Source organism: Barbus barbus (genome assembly GCF_936440315.1).
Source record: "Barbus barbus genome assembly, chromosome: 38".
NCBI lineage: Eukaryota > Metazoa > Chordata > Actinopteri > Cypriniformes > Cyprinidae > Barbus > Barbus barbus.
The window spans coordinates 22,344,133-22,360,282 of NC_136716.1; the positions used below are offsets into that span (position 1 = coordinate 22,344,133).

Genomic DNA, 16,150 nt, shown 5'->3' on the forward strand with positions numbered 1-16,150 from the left:
AATAGAGCTGGTGTCATGTGCCAGGCCTGCTAGAGAAATTACAGGGTGAGATCTTCAGGGCAGAGAGTGAAAATAATATTCCACCTCTACGGCACATCAATGGCATGCAAAGTTGGCCTGGCTGGCACACATCACGCTAATGTATGGGTCTTTAACACACACAGTTTCTTCAAATCAATCCCATCTGCTCCTCCCCCAGAACTCATTCTCATTCGAGCACAGCTTTTCTTCAGTCACTGAGGAAATCTGATCTGCTTTGTCTCACATCAATATATCTCCTTCATCGGACACAAGCTGCCGTCAGCATCTTTTTTTCCAGACTGAGGCATATGGAATCACTATTCATTGTTTGGGAAAATTTGTATCTAGAAGTTTAGTTGATGAATATACTGCCAAATGGATCTCATGCTAAGCGTGGGCCTTAAAGTCAGATACACTAGTTTACTTATTTCCTTGGATACAAGTCTTGAGTTGGCTCTTTTAAATCAGAAGATATTGTTATGTTTCACTGTAAACATACTGATTTCAGTTCGATATCTATTTGTGTTTTTGTTACTTTTTATGGGTAGATAAACAGAGAATTGGAGAGTGAGTGTAGGGGAGTGGAAACTGGACCCATTGCAAGTCAGCATTTCATTAAAGAGTACCAAGACTCTATGGAGGGCTGCACAGTTTAGGGAAAAAATATAACTTTCTGATAAAAAATTGTAATTTAAAATGCGATTACAAAATAAAATAAAAAAAACCTAAAAAAAAAAAAAAAACAGTTTTCTGTTTGTAGGACACATGTGAGACTACAAAATAATAATAATGATAATTCCTAAATGTAAATATTAAACAAAATATGTAATATTACTATTGTAATATTTAAGCGTAAAATAAAACAATGAGTATTTAAGAAATAAATTAATTAATTATATAAATAATACAAATATTATACTATCAACTGCTAAATTACAATACTAATATTCATGGCTTCTAATTTCTTCATTTTCAATTATTAAAGCACCACACTTCTCTGAAGATGGTTGGTTTATGTTGTGTTCCAAATGCATGTTATAAAATTAAATGGAGTGATAAATTCAGAAAAAACTGTGAACTGAGCTGCTCTGAGACACTAAAAACACTGGATCATGAGATGCTCGCGTGTAAATGAACACAGAGCCCCACTTCACTCTGGAAAACTGTAAAGGTTATTGGACGAAAGTTTCGGAGGCAGTGTGCAAACGTGATTGACACAACGTGAGGTCGTATTTATTTTTTAAAATGCGAAAGTTTCAGTGTGCAGTGACCTTAAGTGCAAAGAATGTGACTATTTTGATTTTATTTTTATCGTTTGGACACTTTTCATAGACACACAGTAAAGAAATGACAGGAAGATAAAAGGAAAGTAATTGGTACACACACAAACCTGGAACTCCCATATGAGTACTAAGGTTCATCATGCTGAGAGTTCATCATGTTTAATTTCCAGTCTGCAAAGTGCAAATAATCTCACCTGAGGGCCTGGCCTCAATAACATAGCGGGTGATAGGTGCTCGCCCGGGATCCCCATTGGTCCAGTGGATGGTAAGGGCAGAGCCATATCGAGAGATGAAGGGCTCACCAGGAGGGCCCGGGGCTCCTGATCACATAGAAGCAATGGGGTTAAATGAACTTGCTGAAATTGCTTAGCTGAAATTGTAAGGAGGCACGGAGAAAGCATGCAGACAGACCTTCTCCAGGTCCTGTGGTGATGTTGGCCTCCACCTCCGGACCATAGGTGAAGGTTTTGGCGCGAATGCGGAAGTTGTACGTGACGCCATCCGCCAGGTCTTTGATTTTCAGCCACAGGGGGGCGTTCCCCTTCACATCCACCGTCACGATCTTACTGACGCCTGGGGGGGAGGGGGAGTGAAGACAGTCGACACAGGCCACTGAGGACTCTAGACAGACACACTACTTTTAGTTCAGGCAACAGGAGCTCGACACACACACTCAGACGTGGGCGTAGATCTCATCTCAACAATATTGTTGGCCCCTGAATAATGATCACAAGGTCCAAAATTAACACTCATCAAGTGCTAAATGCAAGCAAAATGGCTTTAGCCAGTTAATAAGATTTTAGCTGGTAATTTTATTAGGCAATTATATTTTTTATAATTTTATACTTTAGGTAATTTTATTATTTTTGTATTGTGTAAGTTTTAAGAGTGATAATTTGATGCACATTGTACATTTTTAAAGACTTGTGTTTTCTAATAACTTTTCTGAAGTTTGAATATTGAACTCCTAAAATTTTCTCCAGAACTCCATTGTATCAAAAAAAGGCCACTAAACGGCACCAAAATGAAAATATAAAGAATAAAATCAAGGAGTTGTGACAAGTGCTGTTTCAACAGAGAATAGATTATGTTTGTTAATGTCAACTAAAACTATTAACATATATATATTTTTAAATTTATTAAAAAAATATTAAATAAATCATTGTTTAAGCTAATATAAAATATAAATATTAGATGAAAAATTTCAATTTAAATATAAAATAATTAACTAAAATTAAAACTAAAATGTAAAATAACAATGTAAATTACGTAAATTAAATAAAGATAAATAGCACGTAAAAAAAGTACTAAAACTAAATTAAAATAAAAAATTTTAATATAAAAAAGCTAACTCAAAATAGTATTAAATATTATAATAATATATAAATTATATTATAATAATACTGTTTGTAAGTAATAGAGCAAAATTACATGTGCTGTTTGTCATAAATAAGCAAGGAAATAGCTAAATAATTTTAAATAGCAGCTAAAATAATAATATAAATATAAAAAAAAAAAAGAAAAGCAAAATTTCATGGGCAGTTACAATATTTATCAACAGTAACTTTGCAATTAACCCACCACTGGCATGTGTTAATTGTGGACCCTGACTGATTATAATAATCACAAATCGATGTTAACACATTTATGGAAGGAAAGTGTTTTCCTGGGCCAAACACCCCTGCACACAAACAAATACAGACACACACACACACACACACACACACACACACACACACTCTCTCTCTCTCTGTGACTACTAACTGGCTATATTAATTAAACTCATGATTATCTGGGAATGTTAATAAGGTGTTAGAAAAAGGAAATTTGAGGCTAAAGGTGTTATACATGAACTCTGAAATGTATACACGAAACAAGAAAGGCACTGACCATCAACAGGCATGAAGGGCTCGTAGATAAGTCTGTAACCCTCAATGATGCCGTTAGGGAAGACAGGCTCACCCCACGACACGTTGACAGAGGTGGTGGTGAGCTCGCTGAAATGCATGAAACTGGGAGCGCTGGGAGCTGAAAGAGAAAACATCTGCTAATCAGGAGAGACAGTCTCAATGGATTAAACGTGTCTGTCTGACTCCCTTTCCTGGAATTGAGACTTTAAACCCTTCTTGGAACAAAAAACAGCTACAACTAAATTACCTGTCATTCTGTGCCTGTTTCTATCTCTGGAGGAAAAAGAAAAAGAGCAGACATAAAGTAGAGACAAATCTTTTAGATGAAGGAGAGGAAGACAGACACAGCTTGTGAGAAGATTGTCAGACTCTTGCTGATTTATTGTACTGCCTTTTCTATGTGTTTCAGCTCCACAGCTTGAGACAAAATCATTTAACGCCAGTCAAAGTGTTTTCTGGAAGAGCGATTTATGATATAAACAAAAACTGTCAAGCTATTATATGTAGTTGTAACCACAAGCAAACACAATACTCTTTAGTATGTCAACAGTACTTTAACCGCACACTTAACTGCAAACTAAAAAAATAAATAAAAATGTTTTGAAACATATTTGAACAAAACTCCAAATCCAGTCAGTAATTGATGTTAATTAATTCAACGCTCTGATGTTTCAAAAACTAATTTGCGAGATAGATTCAAACCCCTGATTCTATGAAAACAGTTCATACGAATCATTCACTTGAGCATCAATCTATACTAACGGTGAGTTTTGTCTTATTTGTCACATCATCTTTTCTTCATAAGAAAAATAAAGAATAAATCTAGTATATGTTTCCACTATTCAATTTTGAGACTTCAGGACATCATTTTTATATGTCCTCTGTCCTAGTATAAACACTACTTTGTTCCTCGTCTTTCCCCTTCTTGAATTTTATTAGCAAAGAGAGTGAAAACAAAAAGCCCATACACAACAAAATACCCTGGAAAGCCATTTCATCCATCAACTAATTTTGACACTGAAGCTCAACACGGCCAACTTTATAATATCAGATGACAAAAACGGTCACTTCTGTGGCAATCGAATGAAAAGCATATTTCACTCAGACTCCAGGGAAACATCTTCTCCAGAACGAGAGAACAATCTACAGACTGTGTCCCACAGACGCTCTGAGCCATGAGCCAACTCACAAGCGTGCCGAATGAAAACCCCAAGGCTGAATAAGGCAAAAATTACTCCGCTTCATCAGAGCGAACTCTATACACACAAGCAAACGCAGATAGCAGATTTACTGATTAGAAACAAACGATAACTTGTTGAGTTCTTGATATTTTTTGGCCGGTTTTCAGAAGTGGTTCACATTCCAGAAGGTCTTGGACAAATAATTAAATAATTTGAAATAGTTTCCATCATTACAAACTTCATACTGACTGTCCATGTGCTTACCGAAAAATAAGTTGCAGTTTTACGCCTGTGTTAGTTTAGATTCAGTTATTAGAAGTAAAATGACTCCATTCAGCTTTAAAAAAGTTGCAATAGTGGTCTTACAGTACTTGGTAAATCACATATTTAGCAAATGACCCAGAACAAGCATTTTTAAAAGTGAGTGAAGTGAGGTGTGGCCAAGTATGGTGACCCATACTCAGCCTCTGCATTTAACCCATCCAAGTGCACAAAAACAGTAGTGAACATACACCTGGAGCAGTGGGCAGCCGGTCACCTAAGTGTGGTATTGAAGGTGGAGAGAGCCACTCCCCCCACCGACAATTCCTGACTCGAACCCACGCCCTTCAGGTTACAAGTCTGACTCTCTACCCATTAGCCCATGACTTTGTTAACTTTTGTGATAATGCATGAAGGTCCAGGACAAGACAGGTAAGGACAGAACTTTCTAAAGTTTCCTCACCAGCTTGCTGGGTTCTTCCTCTGGTCGGTGGGCTGCGTGGCCCATCGCCGGCTGCGTTGAAAGCAGCAACACTGATCATGTAGGTGGTGTAGCCCGTTAGATTCTTGAGCTTCACCCCTCCCTCTGGCAGGAAGAGAGTCCGCAGTTTCTCGGTCTCATTTTTCCGCTGATATTCCCAAAAGAAAATCTGCAAGTAGAAAACAATAGGTCACACTCATATTATTGTTTTGCATGTGTATTTCAGGCATTTGTTGTTTGCTTCTAGCACTTTCTATTATATAAAGTTTACATTATAAAGCTCTTGGAAACATTTACCAAGCCTCATCATTTATTTCTGCAACCTTTTTAAAATGACCTTTACATATAATTTTTTGTGTTTTGCCCATGTGTCAAGCCCAGACATTTTTAACTTATGGAAATATATTATAAAAAAAATACGAATTAGTAGATTCCACACACACACACACACACACACACACGTTGGTTTTTGTGGTTTATGGGGACTCTCCATAGGCGTAATGGTTTTTATACTGAACAAACTGTGTGTGCTATTGCCCTACACCAACCCTACACCTAAACTTAGCCCTCACAGGAGACTTTGTGCATTTTTAGATGTTCAAAAAAACACCATTTAGTATGTTTTTTAAGCCTTTTGAATTACGGGGACATAGGCAGTGTCCTCATAAACCACCTTCATATTGTAATACCTCTGTCATACCCATGTCATTATACAAATTTGTGTCCTCATAAACCACATGCACACACACACCCACACACACAATATATATATATATATATACATATATATATATATATATATTGTTTTAATGTAAATAGTAAACAGTATTAAAAAAAAAAAACAGTAGTCATGGAAGATTAACAGATAACCAAAATATCCATGTGAGTCACACTAAAAGCATTTTCCACATTCACAGTCATCAGAATCTGACCTTATAGCCCTGAATATCTCCATTCTGAGTCTCCAGCGGAGGCGGGTCCCATGCCACATCAAATTGTGTGGCAGTAGCTGATTGGATGATCACATTTTGAGGCGGGGCAGTGGGAACTGTGAGGGAATGTCAAGTTTTGCTCATTTTTGTTTGTAAGCTAAGAAAAACTTTATAAAGATAATAAAGGGTTTTACCTGCTTCACCAACAAAGACTTCCTGTGGTGAGCTAGTTGGTCCCTCACCAACAGCATTATAGACACTCATTCTGATTTCATAGCGCTTGTGTTTCGTAAGATCTACAGAAAAATCACAAATAGCAGTTTTTTCATACGTGGTTGGCACTCTACAACAAGTTTTATCTACTTAAAAAAAAACTAAACTAAACTAGAACAGACAAACTATGTGATTCGCTTTATATTAAATGTTCCAATTTCTCAACCATCTTTGTTTCATTAACTTTTACTTTTGACTCAGACTTTCTCTGAAAACTGTGTCAGCTCCCATCCCGAAAGATGAGTCAGTCTGCTTATCTGAATTCAATTTACACACTGCTCTTCCAGCAGAGAGAAACCAGATCCAGCTCTTAAATTCATTACCACTCTAGACGTGAGGTGAGAACAGCACCGCTGACAACAGCCAGCCTAAACATCTAGACTGCATATTCTCAATCCTTAAGTAAGACTTGACATGTACTGGATTAGACACAATCATACATCAGCTTTATGGACTGGGCAGGAGAAATAGGAAAAAATAGCGAGAAGAAACAGGAAGTGACTTACTGTCCAGCTCATACTGAGTGAGGGAGGGATCGCTGAGGTTCCGTATGCCGTATGGAGCTGCAGAAGAGGAAGTGGAGAACATTAGCAAAGAAGATATGATCAGGAAAAATAAGAAGAGTCAGAAACTAGCTTAAATATTTTAAAATAGTTAATATTGAATATAAAATTATGCTTGGTTTACAAAAATAATACTTTTGAACTAACAGGCCATTAATGACTATATCAAAATTGATTGACACTAATACTAATTAACTTTTTTTTTTTTTTTACTTTTTAATTACATTTTTAAAAAAATATATTTATTTTGGCTATGAATCAATTAAAACATTACTCATTATAAAAGACAAATAATTTTGAATATTAAACACAAAATACGTCACGACGACGACTTTAAAATAATCAAATTTTCTATGTTAGGCGCAAAAAAAAATAAAAAAATAAAAACAATTTGAGAGATGTATACTTTATTTTTGGATCATGTTTCGTTTAATGTACAATGCTAGTGATACTTCTGCTTACATGTGAGTTCTGCCCAGCTGGTTGAAGGGCTGCTGATGGCATGAGCACTAATACTTCGGAGCCGATCGTAAAGCAGCTCCCGATATCGGATTCGGAAGCCCAATAGGATCCCATTAATCTTCTCCTCAGGAGGGGGCTAAGGACGACAGGACATGCTGAGAGAATGTCACCACACATAATCAACAGTGTCATTAAAGGTGAAGTGTGGAATATCTGTGCCACTAGTGTCAGACTCAGCAAACAGAATTGCTCCTTCTGCTATTGGTCAGAAAAAATTCAGTCCTACCCCCTTTAAGCTTTTGCCATTTGATTTATGTGTAGGGTTGAGTCACATTGAGTATGTGTAATTAGAGAGTGTATAAACATGTACGTTGCTAATAGCCGGAGGGAGGACATCTTTACTCTAGATAAACCAGACTTTTGCTAATTCTAAGATCAAGTTTAATAAACAAATCAGAAAAATCCCCCAGTAAAGCGTGAATGAACTAGTTCTGCGGGAGGAACCAATTCACTCACCTTTTTTCCACCTGCATGGATAAAAATGTGATCCAGAGGCCTGCGGCTTTTAAAACCAGCCCTCTTTGAAAGTGTAATTCAGGGGTGAGTTTGATAATAAGTGTTTAATTTACACACTCTGCCCTCCTGCTCTGTTATTACAAACCGCTGATGGAAAAGCACGGCTGGTGTGACTGTAAATGAAAAGTCCCGCCCACTTACCTGCCAGCAAATCAGCACAGAAGTTGTGGTGTGTGGCGTGACAGTCAGGATTGTGGGAGATTCATCTGGAGCTGGAGAGAGAGATACACTTAAATGGAGATGGACAGAAAGATAATTGTGTACCTGGCATCCCTGTGAATGTTTTGCTGCATCAGCTACAACGTCTTACGCTACATAAACAACCAATGCCAAGCCTGTCTACCAGCCTGATTTGTTGTGTTGGGTTTTAAACAGGCATTATGCGTGGCCTGTCTCACTACACTAAAGTTGCTTCGTAGCAACCAGAGATACTGTACTACCTCACTTATTCTACTGCCTCCAGCAATGACATCATCGCTGGAACACAATAGCATCACCTGGATTCACAATAAGTGCTTGGCTGCTATCATGAGTGTAAAGCCAAGTTCTTGTAATACAGACAGAATAGCATCTGTGTACTGCATAATGATCAATTCATGAAACACACATTACATAAAGAATGATTTTGTTGTATATATTCAGAGAAAAGTAGAAGGCGGGACCATGTAGAGGAGAATATGTGTTTAATGGCTCTGTTCCAAAACCCAGTGAGCTTCAACACTGTCTGTATAGAAACTGTATATATATATATATTTTAAAGAAGTCTCTTATGCTCATCAAAGCTGTAGTCATTTGACCAAAAATACAGTAAAACTGTAATATTGTGAAAAATTACTACAATTCAAAATTAGTTTTCATACATACATATATATATATACTGGGAATTCGTGCTCTGCATTTAACCCATCCAACGTGCACACACACAGCAGTGAACACACACACACCGTGAACACACACCCTGAGCAGTGGGCAGCCATTTATGCTGCGGCGCCCAGGGAGCAGTTGGGGGTTCGGTGCCTTGCTCAAGGGCACCTCAGTCGTGGTATTGAGGGTGGAGAGAGCGCTGGACATTCACTCCCCCCACCTACAATCCCTGCCGGCCCGAGACTCGAACCCGCAACCTTTGGATTAGGAGTTCGACTCTCTAACCATTAGGCCATGACTTCCCCACGACTCTCTAACCATTAGGCCACGACTTATATATATGTATACACACACACACACACACACACACACACATACACACACACACACACACACATATATACAATATTATGTGTTTTCAGCATCACATGACCCTTCAGAAATCATACTAATATGCTGATTTCCTTTAAAATGCGATACATTTGATTAACATTACATTGTTAATTACAAATACAATGTATTTAAGCGTCAAAAATAACATTTAATTTGTTCTTATGTGTGTTCTTTTAAAGTATGTTATTGCTGCAATAAGTACACTTTATAAAAGTATACTTAAGTGCACTTCTTTTTCACAAGAGATATCGGCTAAATAAAACATTGATAAAGAGTACAAGAGAAGTGGAATGAAGAGGGAAGGGTTAAATGTTCTAACCGTCCTGTAGTGTTGTAATGGCTTCACTCTCTTCACAGTAGTCACTGTCTCCAATATCATTAGTGGCCTTCACTCTGAACTGATAGGAGGTGAAAGGCTTTAGTCTGAAATAAAAATCACACACAGGAGTCAAAACACAGGCCGCTGCTCAGAATATGCTTTGCGTAAAGCCAGTATAAAGTTACAATGAAAAACAAAGTAACGTCACTTGTTGATGGAAAATCTGTGCTGTGAAGAACTGTGACTTTATGCATGAAGGACTTTTGAATTAAATCACACAAAACTTCCCAGCAGATGTCTTTTGTACCTGTCAACAATGTAGGAGCTGGACTCGTGGCTAACAGATGCAGAATGAACAGTCCAGTTCTTCTGAGGCAGCTCTCTGACCTGAACCGTGTAATACCGGACCGGAGATAAACCGTCGCTGCCGGGTTCCCATGACAGCAGCACGCTGCGTGCCTGTACGTTTTCCTGCGGGACTGTGGGACGGCTGGTGGGTTGTGGCCGAGCTGGGGGTCAAAGGTCAAGCATAAGCAAACTTAAAGCCAATAATCAAACACATTCCTATAATTTTTGTGAATCCGTTTGTTTAACGTCAATCACTTATTTAATCAGTTCATATGAATTCATTAGTAAATATTTAAACGTTTTTGACTATATATTATGACTTATCTTGTTTTAAAAACCGTATTGAATCTAATACATGAAAATGAATTAAAAATGAATCATCTCAAAGCTTTATTCAAATTTTATTCAATACCCCTTACCCTGATACTAGTAATGACAAATGGCAATTGAATTAGCTTCTATTTAGTTTAATATATTAAAGATAATTTAGCTGAGCTACTTTTGGTTAGCAGTTTAAATGTAGCAAACTACTTTTTCAAAGAGTAACTTAATTGTGTAACTACCGGTACTTTAAATTATGAGTACCTTGTAGCCTGGAAAGCTAGGTTTTAAATTATCACCCCAACCCTAGTTTTATGTGTGCAGTCATACAATATTATCACTGCTTCACTGCACACATACAATCCTGCAGAACACAGTTAACATCTTAAAAAATACATTAGATTATGGAGAATTTATGACTTTCATATTACATTATATAAGAACACATTACAATTCAGTACCTCTGATCTCTACGTTGGATCAGTGAACTGTATAAATAATCTGAAGTCTGATTATAATGCTTTGTAAGAAGAATGTGCCTTTGCTTGAGTGGAAGTCAGTGCAGCAAAACTTCTTCCAGGCGTCTCAAACCACACCAAAGCGGGTCTGGCTAGAAGGGATTTATTTGTTTTGGACTTGACCTCAGCGGACCGTAGACGTCTCCGTTCAGAGACATGAACACACAAACATGCACTTTAGATCTGATTACATGAACCTGTGACATTAAGATCTTATGGAGAGGGATGTTTCCTGTTTAATTTGAACCATTTGTAAATAATTTCTTGCTTAATATCAGACACACTGCTCAGTTTGAGATTGTCTTGTTGATGTTTGACAATACTATGCATTACCTCTCTTCTCGGTGGTGACCACCAAAGCCTCTGCTGCCTCTCCCCATCCCTTGCGTGTCTGGGCTCTGATACGAAACACGTACACAGATTCCGGCCTCAGTCCGGTAACGGTATACTGGCGTGCGCTGGAGTTCAAGACGTCAAACGTGGCTGTGTTGCTATTGGTGGAGTTCAGACGGTACGTGATCTGATAGGCTGGAGAGGGAACCAATGACATCACAGAGATCAGGACAGCTTTTCCTTGCGTGCAAATGAGGAAATGTATTGACATTTGGCTTTTTTCTTGATGAGAGGAAATGCAAGCTAATGAACAAAAGCAAAACGAATGTGATTTCGTTTACAATGGGGCCGCTTAAGAGTGGAAGCAATTACACTAGTTTTTTTTTTGCTTGGAGTCAATACACTTTTTTTCAAGGAAATTAATACTTTCAGCAACATTGCATTACACTGATCAAAAGTGACAGTAATAACATTTAATAAATAATAAATGCTGTTCTTTTGAACTTTCAGTTGATCAATTAATCATGAAAAAAACATATTTTTCAGTTTTCAAAAAAATATTAAGCAGCACATCAGTTTTCAAAACTGATAATAGTGAGAAATGTTTTTTGAATGCTACATTAGCATATTAGAATGATTTCAGAAGGATCACGGATGGGACAGTGAAGTCTGGTCCAGAAAATTACATTTTAAAATGTATTAAAATAGAAAATTTAGTTATTTTAAATTGTAATAATATTTCACAATTTACTGCTTCCAGAGTACATTTTTTTTCAAATAAATCCAGCATTGGTAAACATACAGTAACAGAAAATAAAAAATCATACCGACCCCAAAATTTGAAAGGTAGTGTAAATATGGTTTTAAAATAGTTAATTTATAATAATTTATTTTAATGTGATACTGCATGTTTGTTTTTATATGTTTATGTATATTTGAACGTGTGTTATCCATTAAAAGTCACTGTTGAAAGTATTCAGGAATGTTTCATCTCTTTATGGTAAAAAGAGGTCATTCAGAAGACAAGCATGTAAGTATAAACACCAGAAGAATGAAATGCATGCACACTCAAAAGCACAACCAAAGCAAACAAACTCTTGTACCCAGTATGATGCCGTTGGGCTGGGAAGGTGGCTGCCAGATGAGTCTGACCGAGGTGGTCCGGACTTCAGGAAAAAGAATGACGACAGGTGACCCGGGCACTGAAAACAAGAATATCATAAACTTGTAAAGACACATCTGATTATTTAATAAGGCAACTGTTTGTTTGTTGTGTATTGTAATGCCCACCATCATCAAGGGTTCGCTCCAGGATTGAAGGAGTGCTGGGTTGGCCATCTCCAATGCGGGTGAAGGCGAGCACCTGGATCTCGTACAAAACGTACTTTCCCAGTCCGGTCAGCTGAACACTGTGGCTGGCGTTTCCTTCAACCGTCCAGAACTGAAGAGGAGAGTCTGAATCCTTCTCCTTATACACCACCTGAAAATAAAAAAAAGACATATCAACGTTATTTTGCATCATGTGAGACTTCCACCATTCACTTTCAAATGCATGGAAAAAAAAGCTTCGCTCATGTGTTTTGCAGTCAAGTATTCAAATGTATTCATTTAATTTGTCATTTTTGTAGCTTAGTTTTAATGAATGGTGTTTGTTAAAGTGCTCGCAGACCTTATAGCCCAAGATGAGCCCATTCCGGTCGGGTTCGGGAACTTCAAACCAGCGGACCAGAATGCTGCTGGAGGTAGTGGCAAAAGCAGAAACATTCGTGGGGCCACAAGAGGGGACTGCATTAAAACAAAGGTAGACAGAAGGGTTCATACAGATAAATGTGTTGATTAGGGCATATATGTCGGTCTGTATACACCTATGCAAGTCCTTAATGGGGTTGGAATATGTGCCTTATATCTATATGTGTGTGTGTGTGTGAGTGCCGGGGAAGGATTAAGTGTGTGCTGATAGCCGGACACATATCACAAAGGCAGTGAAGCCTGAAAGACACCAGATTTTGACCATTATTGGGGGAGTAACACAGAGAATCACTCTCCGGCACAAATCCTCAGACACAGAGTGCATGATTGTGGGAATCTGATTGGCTAAAGAAAAACAGGGGGGTCATGTGTACAGCCCCATGTGTTACCAATTTCCTCAACACCTACTTATTAATCCCAAACCCATTTTACTGAATTCTGGTGACCATGGAGAAAAAGCTGAGCAGAAGGAGAAACACAGGTGATCCAGAGGAAGTGTGTTTGCTTCTCTTTCATGGCACAGGAGCAATGAAAAGGCTTGCGTGTGTGTGCAGATCTGTGCCCATTTAAGCCTTTTAAAACAGGAAATAATGTGCCCACGTACTATACATGATAAATGATTTAAGACATGCATTAAAAGCAACATATGTGATCAATGCAAAGTTTTTCCATTCCATATTATAAAATGGAAAAATCTGATGTTTGAAGCTATAAAATACCAGATACATTAATATATTATTAATATATTGAATTATATATTTTAGCTTTAGTAATTTATGTGCTTTTGTAATTTGTAATAGTTTTTTTTTATTTAGATAGAAAAAATATTTTATTTGAGATATAGTTTGAGTTATTTTACTACATCAGCTTACACTTATTTCAATTTTTATATCAAATACTTTTTAATTACTAAACTATGTGACTTGTGCAAGTGTTTTATTGCAATTTATTACTTTATAGTTACTTACATGATACAAAACATGACAAATGTTCAAAATAATAATAATAATAATAATAACATTTATTTTAATGCCCTTTAATGCAGAAAGATAGTAAACAAATCCAGCCAGTAAATATTACATGTAAAAAATCTGTAAAATATTAAATTAATAAATAAATAATTATTAATAATAATAATAATAAAAATCTATTGGTTTGTCCTTACCGGACTCTCTGGTTCGTCCCCGTACAGGTTGACTCCAGGGTCCTGCTCCAATGCCGTTGATGGCCTGAACTCTGACCTCATACTCCGTCCACTCCTCCAGGTCCTCGATGGTGAACTCTCTCTCCAGGCGATCTGCAATGACGTGCAGCAGGGCTTTGGACTGAGCTCCAGTCCTGCTGTACTGCACACGGTAACCCACCGAATCTGGGTTCCCGTTGTACTCCCATTCAGGAAGAGGCTGATCAATAGGCAAAAAAGAGAGAGATTGAGTTTGTGTCACAGTCTCAATGTCACACACTGTAAGTGTGTATTGTTTTGATTGTAGAACATACCACCCATCTGAGCCAGAGGCTGGTTTCACTGGCCGTCCGCAGGGTGACATTTGCAGGAGCCATATCAGGAGGAGCCTGCAGGGTCTGGATCTTTCTGGAAGGCTGGCTGGGTGGACTGGTGCCCACTATGTTAACCTGACGCATACGGAACCTGCAAATCCCATTATACACTTATTTCAATGGCCTGCTTTACATTAACATCCATCTATAGGGTGGTCTATTGATAAGCAGTGTTGTTATTGTTAACTAAAACTAAATGTAAAACTATTAAAAAATATTTTCAATAACAGACATAAAGCTGACATAAAAAAAAAATTAAATATAAACAAATTAAAAATAAATATTAGAAGAAAACTTGAAAAACTTAAATGAAAATGAGAAATGTTCCCTTGCCAACTAACTGAAATAAATAGGTACTAACAAAGTAAATAAAGTACCAACTACTCATTTAATACTGAAATATGTATTTATTCATTAGTGAAATAAGTACTAAAATCACTAAAACTGAAATAAAAATAAATTAAAGATACATAGAAATATTGAAAAGTACAATAAAAATGATAAAAGGCCATGACAAAATTAATAAAGCTTAGTCAATTTAAAATGATACACACACACACACACACTATATACATATATATATAATATATATAATAATTAAAAAACACAGAACAAAATGACTAAAACTAAATTATTAATTGTACTAAATTTAAAATACAGCCTGAAAATATAAAAAATCTAATGTAAAAATATTACTATATATTATAACAGTGTAAAAATAATACTAAAATAACACAAGTGGTCAAGCAAGACTGATTACTGTTTATAAAAATGAATAACGAGTGCTCAACTGTGTCTTCTCTGACCACTTGTGATTTGATTTCAAGGAGACCTGTCAGAAAGGAAACTCACAAGTAACTCTTCTTTCACACCTCATTGAGGCCTTATTTGATATATATATATATATATATATATATATATATATATATATATATATGTAAGTAATACATAAATGTATGTATCACCTATAAAATACATAAATGTATGTATCACCTATAAAATACATAAATGTATGTATCACCTATAAAAGGTGTAGGGGTTGAGGCCGGGAACCCCTAGAGAGCGAGCATCAGGCTCGTTGGCCAGCTGATGGACCATCACCCAATCCTCATTCTCTCCAATCACACCCACCTGAGAGAGATTCATGTAAAAGAGTGGTTCATTCAAAGATCAAATCAACAATGTTAAAACTTCACCCTCGTGAATAAAGAGCGACTCACCTGGGCCTCCACCTGCCAACGAGAAACTGAGGTCTTGCCGTCGTATCCTGGCTTGAACTGCAAGGTTACTGATCGAGGGCCAATGTTTGAGATGGCCAAGTTTGTGGGAGGCCCAGGAAGCTCTGTATTGGGAGAGAGAAAGTGTGTTTTAGTTTACAAAATATTACATTTTTAGTTTTATTTAGTCCTGAATATAATCTGGCAATAAATCCTGAGTAGAACAGATTGTTTCAGGAACCAAAAATTAAAACAATTGTGAAATTGTGAAAATGTTTGGCTGTGTTATGGCTCCCTCTTTTGGTAAGAGGAGGCTTTGTATACAGAGAAATGAATAAAAAATAAATGACCATTCTTACCTGTCAAAGTTTATCTCATTACTTCAGGAATTTACATTTTGGTTTTTACAACCAATGGCTGCACAATGTTGTGGCATCTTGGAAAACCCATTGATTTTTACTGTGAGTGACAACAAATTGACTGTTCCAAGATGGCGGTTGAATGTGGCATCAGCCTATACATATCTACGGCTGTTACACTGCAAGCAGCTCTAAATATACTTTAAAAACAGTTTTCTCACAGTTCAAT

General features: G+C 36.9%; 1 protein-coding gene across 1 annotated transcript in view; it reads right to left on the reverse strand.

Moving 5' to 3' along the window:
• LOC306857818 (protein sidekick-2-like) overlaps nt 1-16,150 on the reverse strand; it is a 317,048-nt gene that overhangs the window by 18,666 nt on the left and 282,232 nt on the right. Inside the window, exons 22-40 of the mRNA XM_079398002.1 lie at nt 15,566-15,687; nt 15,367-15,476; nt 14,286-14,436; nt 13,954-14,191; nt 12,709-12,824; nt 12,330-12,519; nt 12,143-12,241; nt 11,040-11,234; nt 9,827-10,028; nt 9,520-9,623; nt 8,085-8,155; nt 7,368-7,503; nt 6,849-6,905; nt 6,264-6,365; nt 6,070-6,185; nt 5,120-5,306; nt 3,195-3,332; nt 1,716-1,877; nt 1,499-1,624 (exon numbers count right to left, since the gene is read on the reverse strand). Coding sequence (XP_079254128.1) covers nt 1,499-1,624; nt 1,716-1,877; nt 3,195-3,332; nt 5,120-5,306; nt 6,070-6,185; nt 6,264-6,365; nt 6,849-6,905; nt 7,368-7,503; nt 8,085-8,155; nt 9,520-9,623; nt 9,827-10,028; nt 11,040-11,234; nt 12,143-12,241; nt 12,330-12,519; nt 12,709-12,824; nt 13,954-14,191; nt 14,286-14,436; nt 15,367-15,476; nt 15,566-15,687 — 2,622 coding nt within the window. The remainder of the gene's footprint in view (nt 1-1,498; nt 1,625-1,715; nt 1,878-3,194; nt 3,333-5,119; nt 5,307-6,069; nt 6,186-6,263; nt 6,366-6,848; nt 6,906-7,367; nt 7,504-8,084; nt 8,156-9,519; nt 9,624-9,826; nt 10,029-11,039; nt 11,235-12,142; nt 12,242-12,329; nt 12,520-12,708; nt 12,825-13,953; nt 14,192-14,285; nt 14,437-15,366; nt 15,477-15,565; nt 15,688-16,150) is intronic.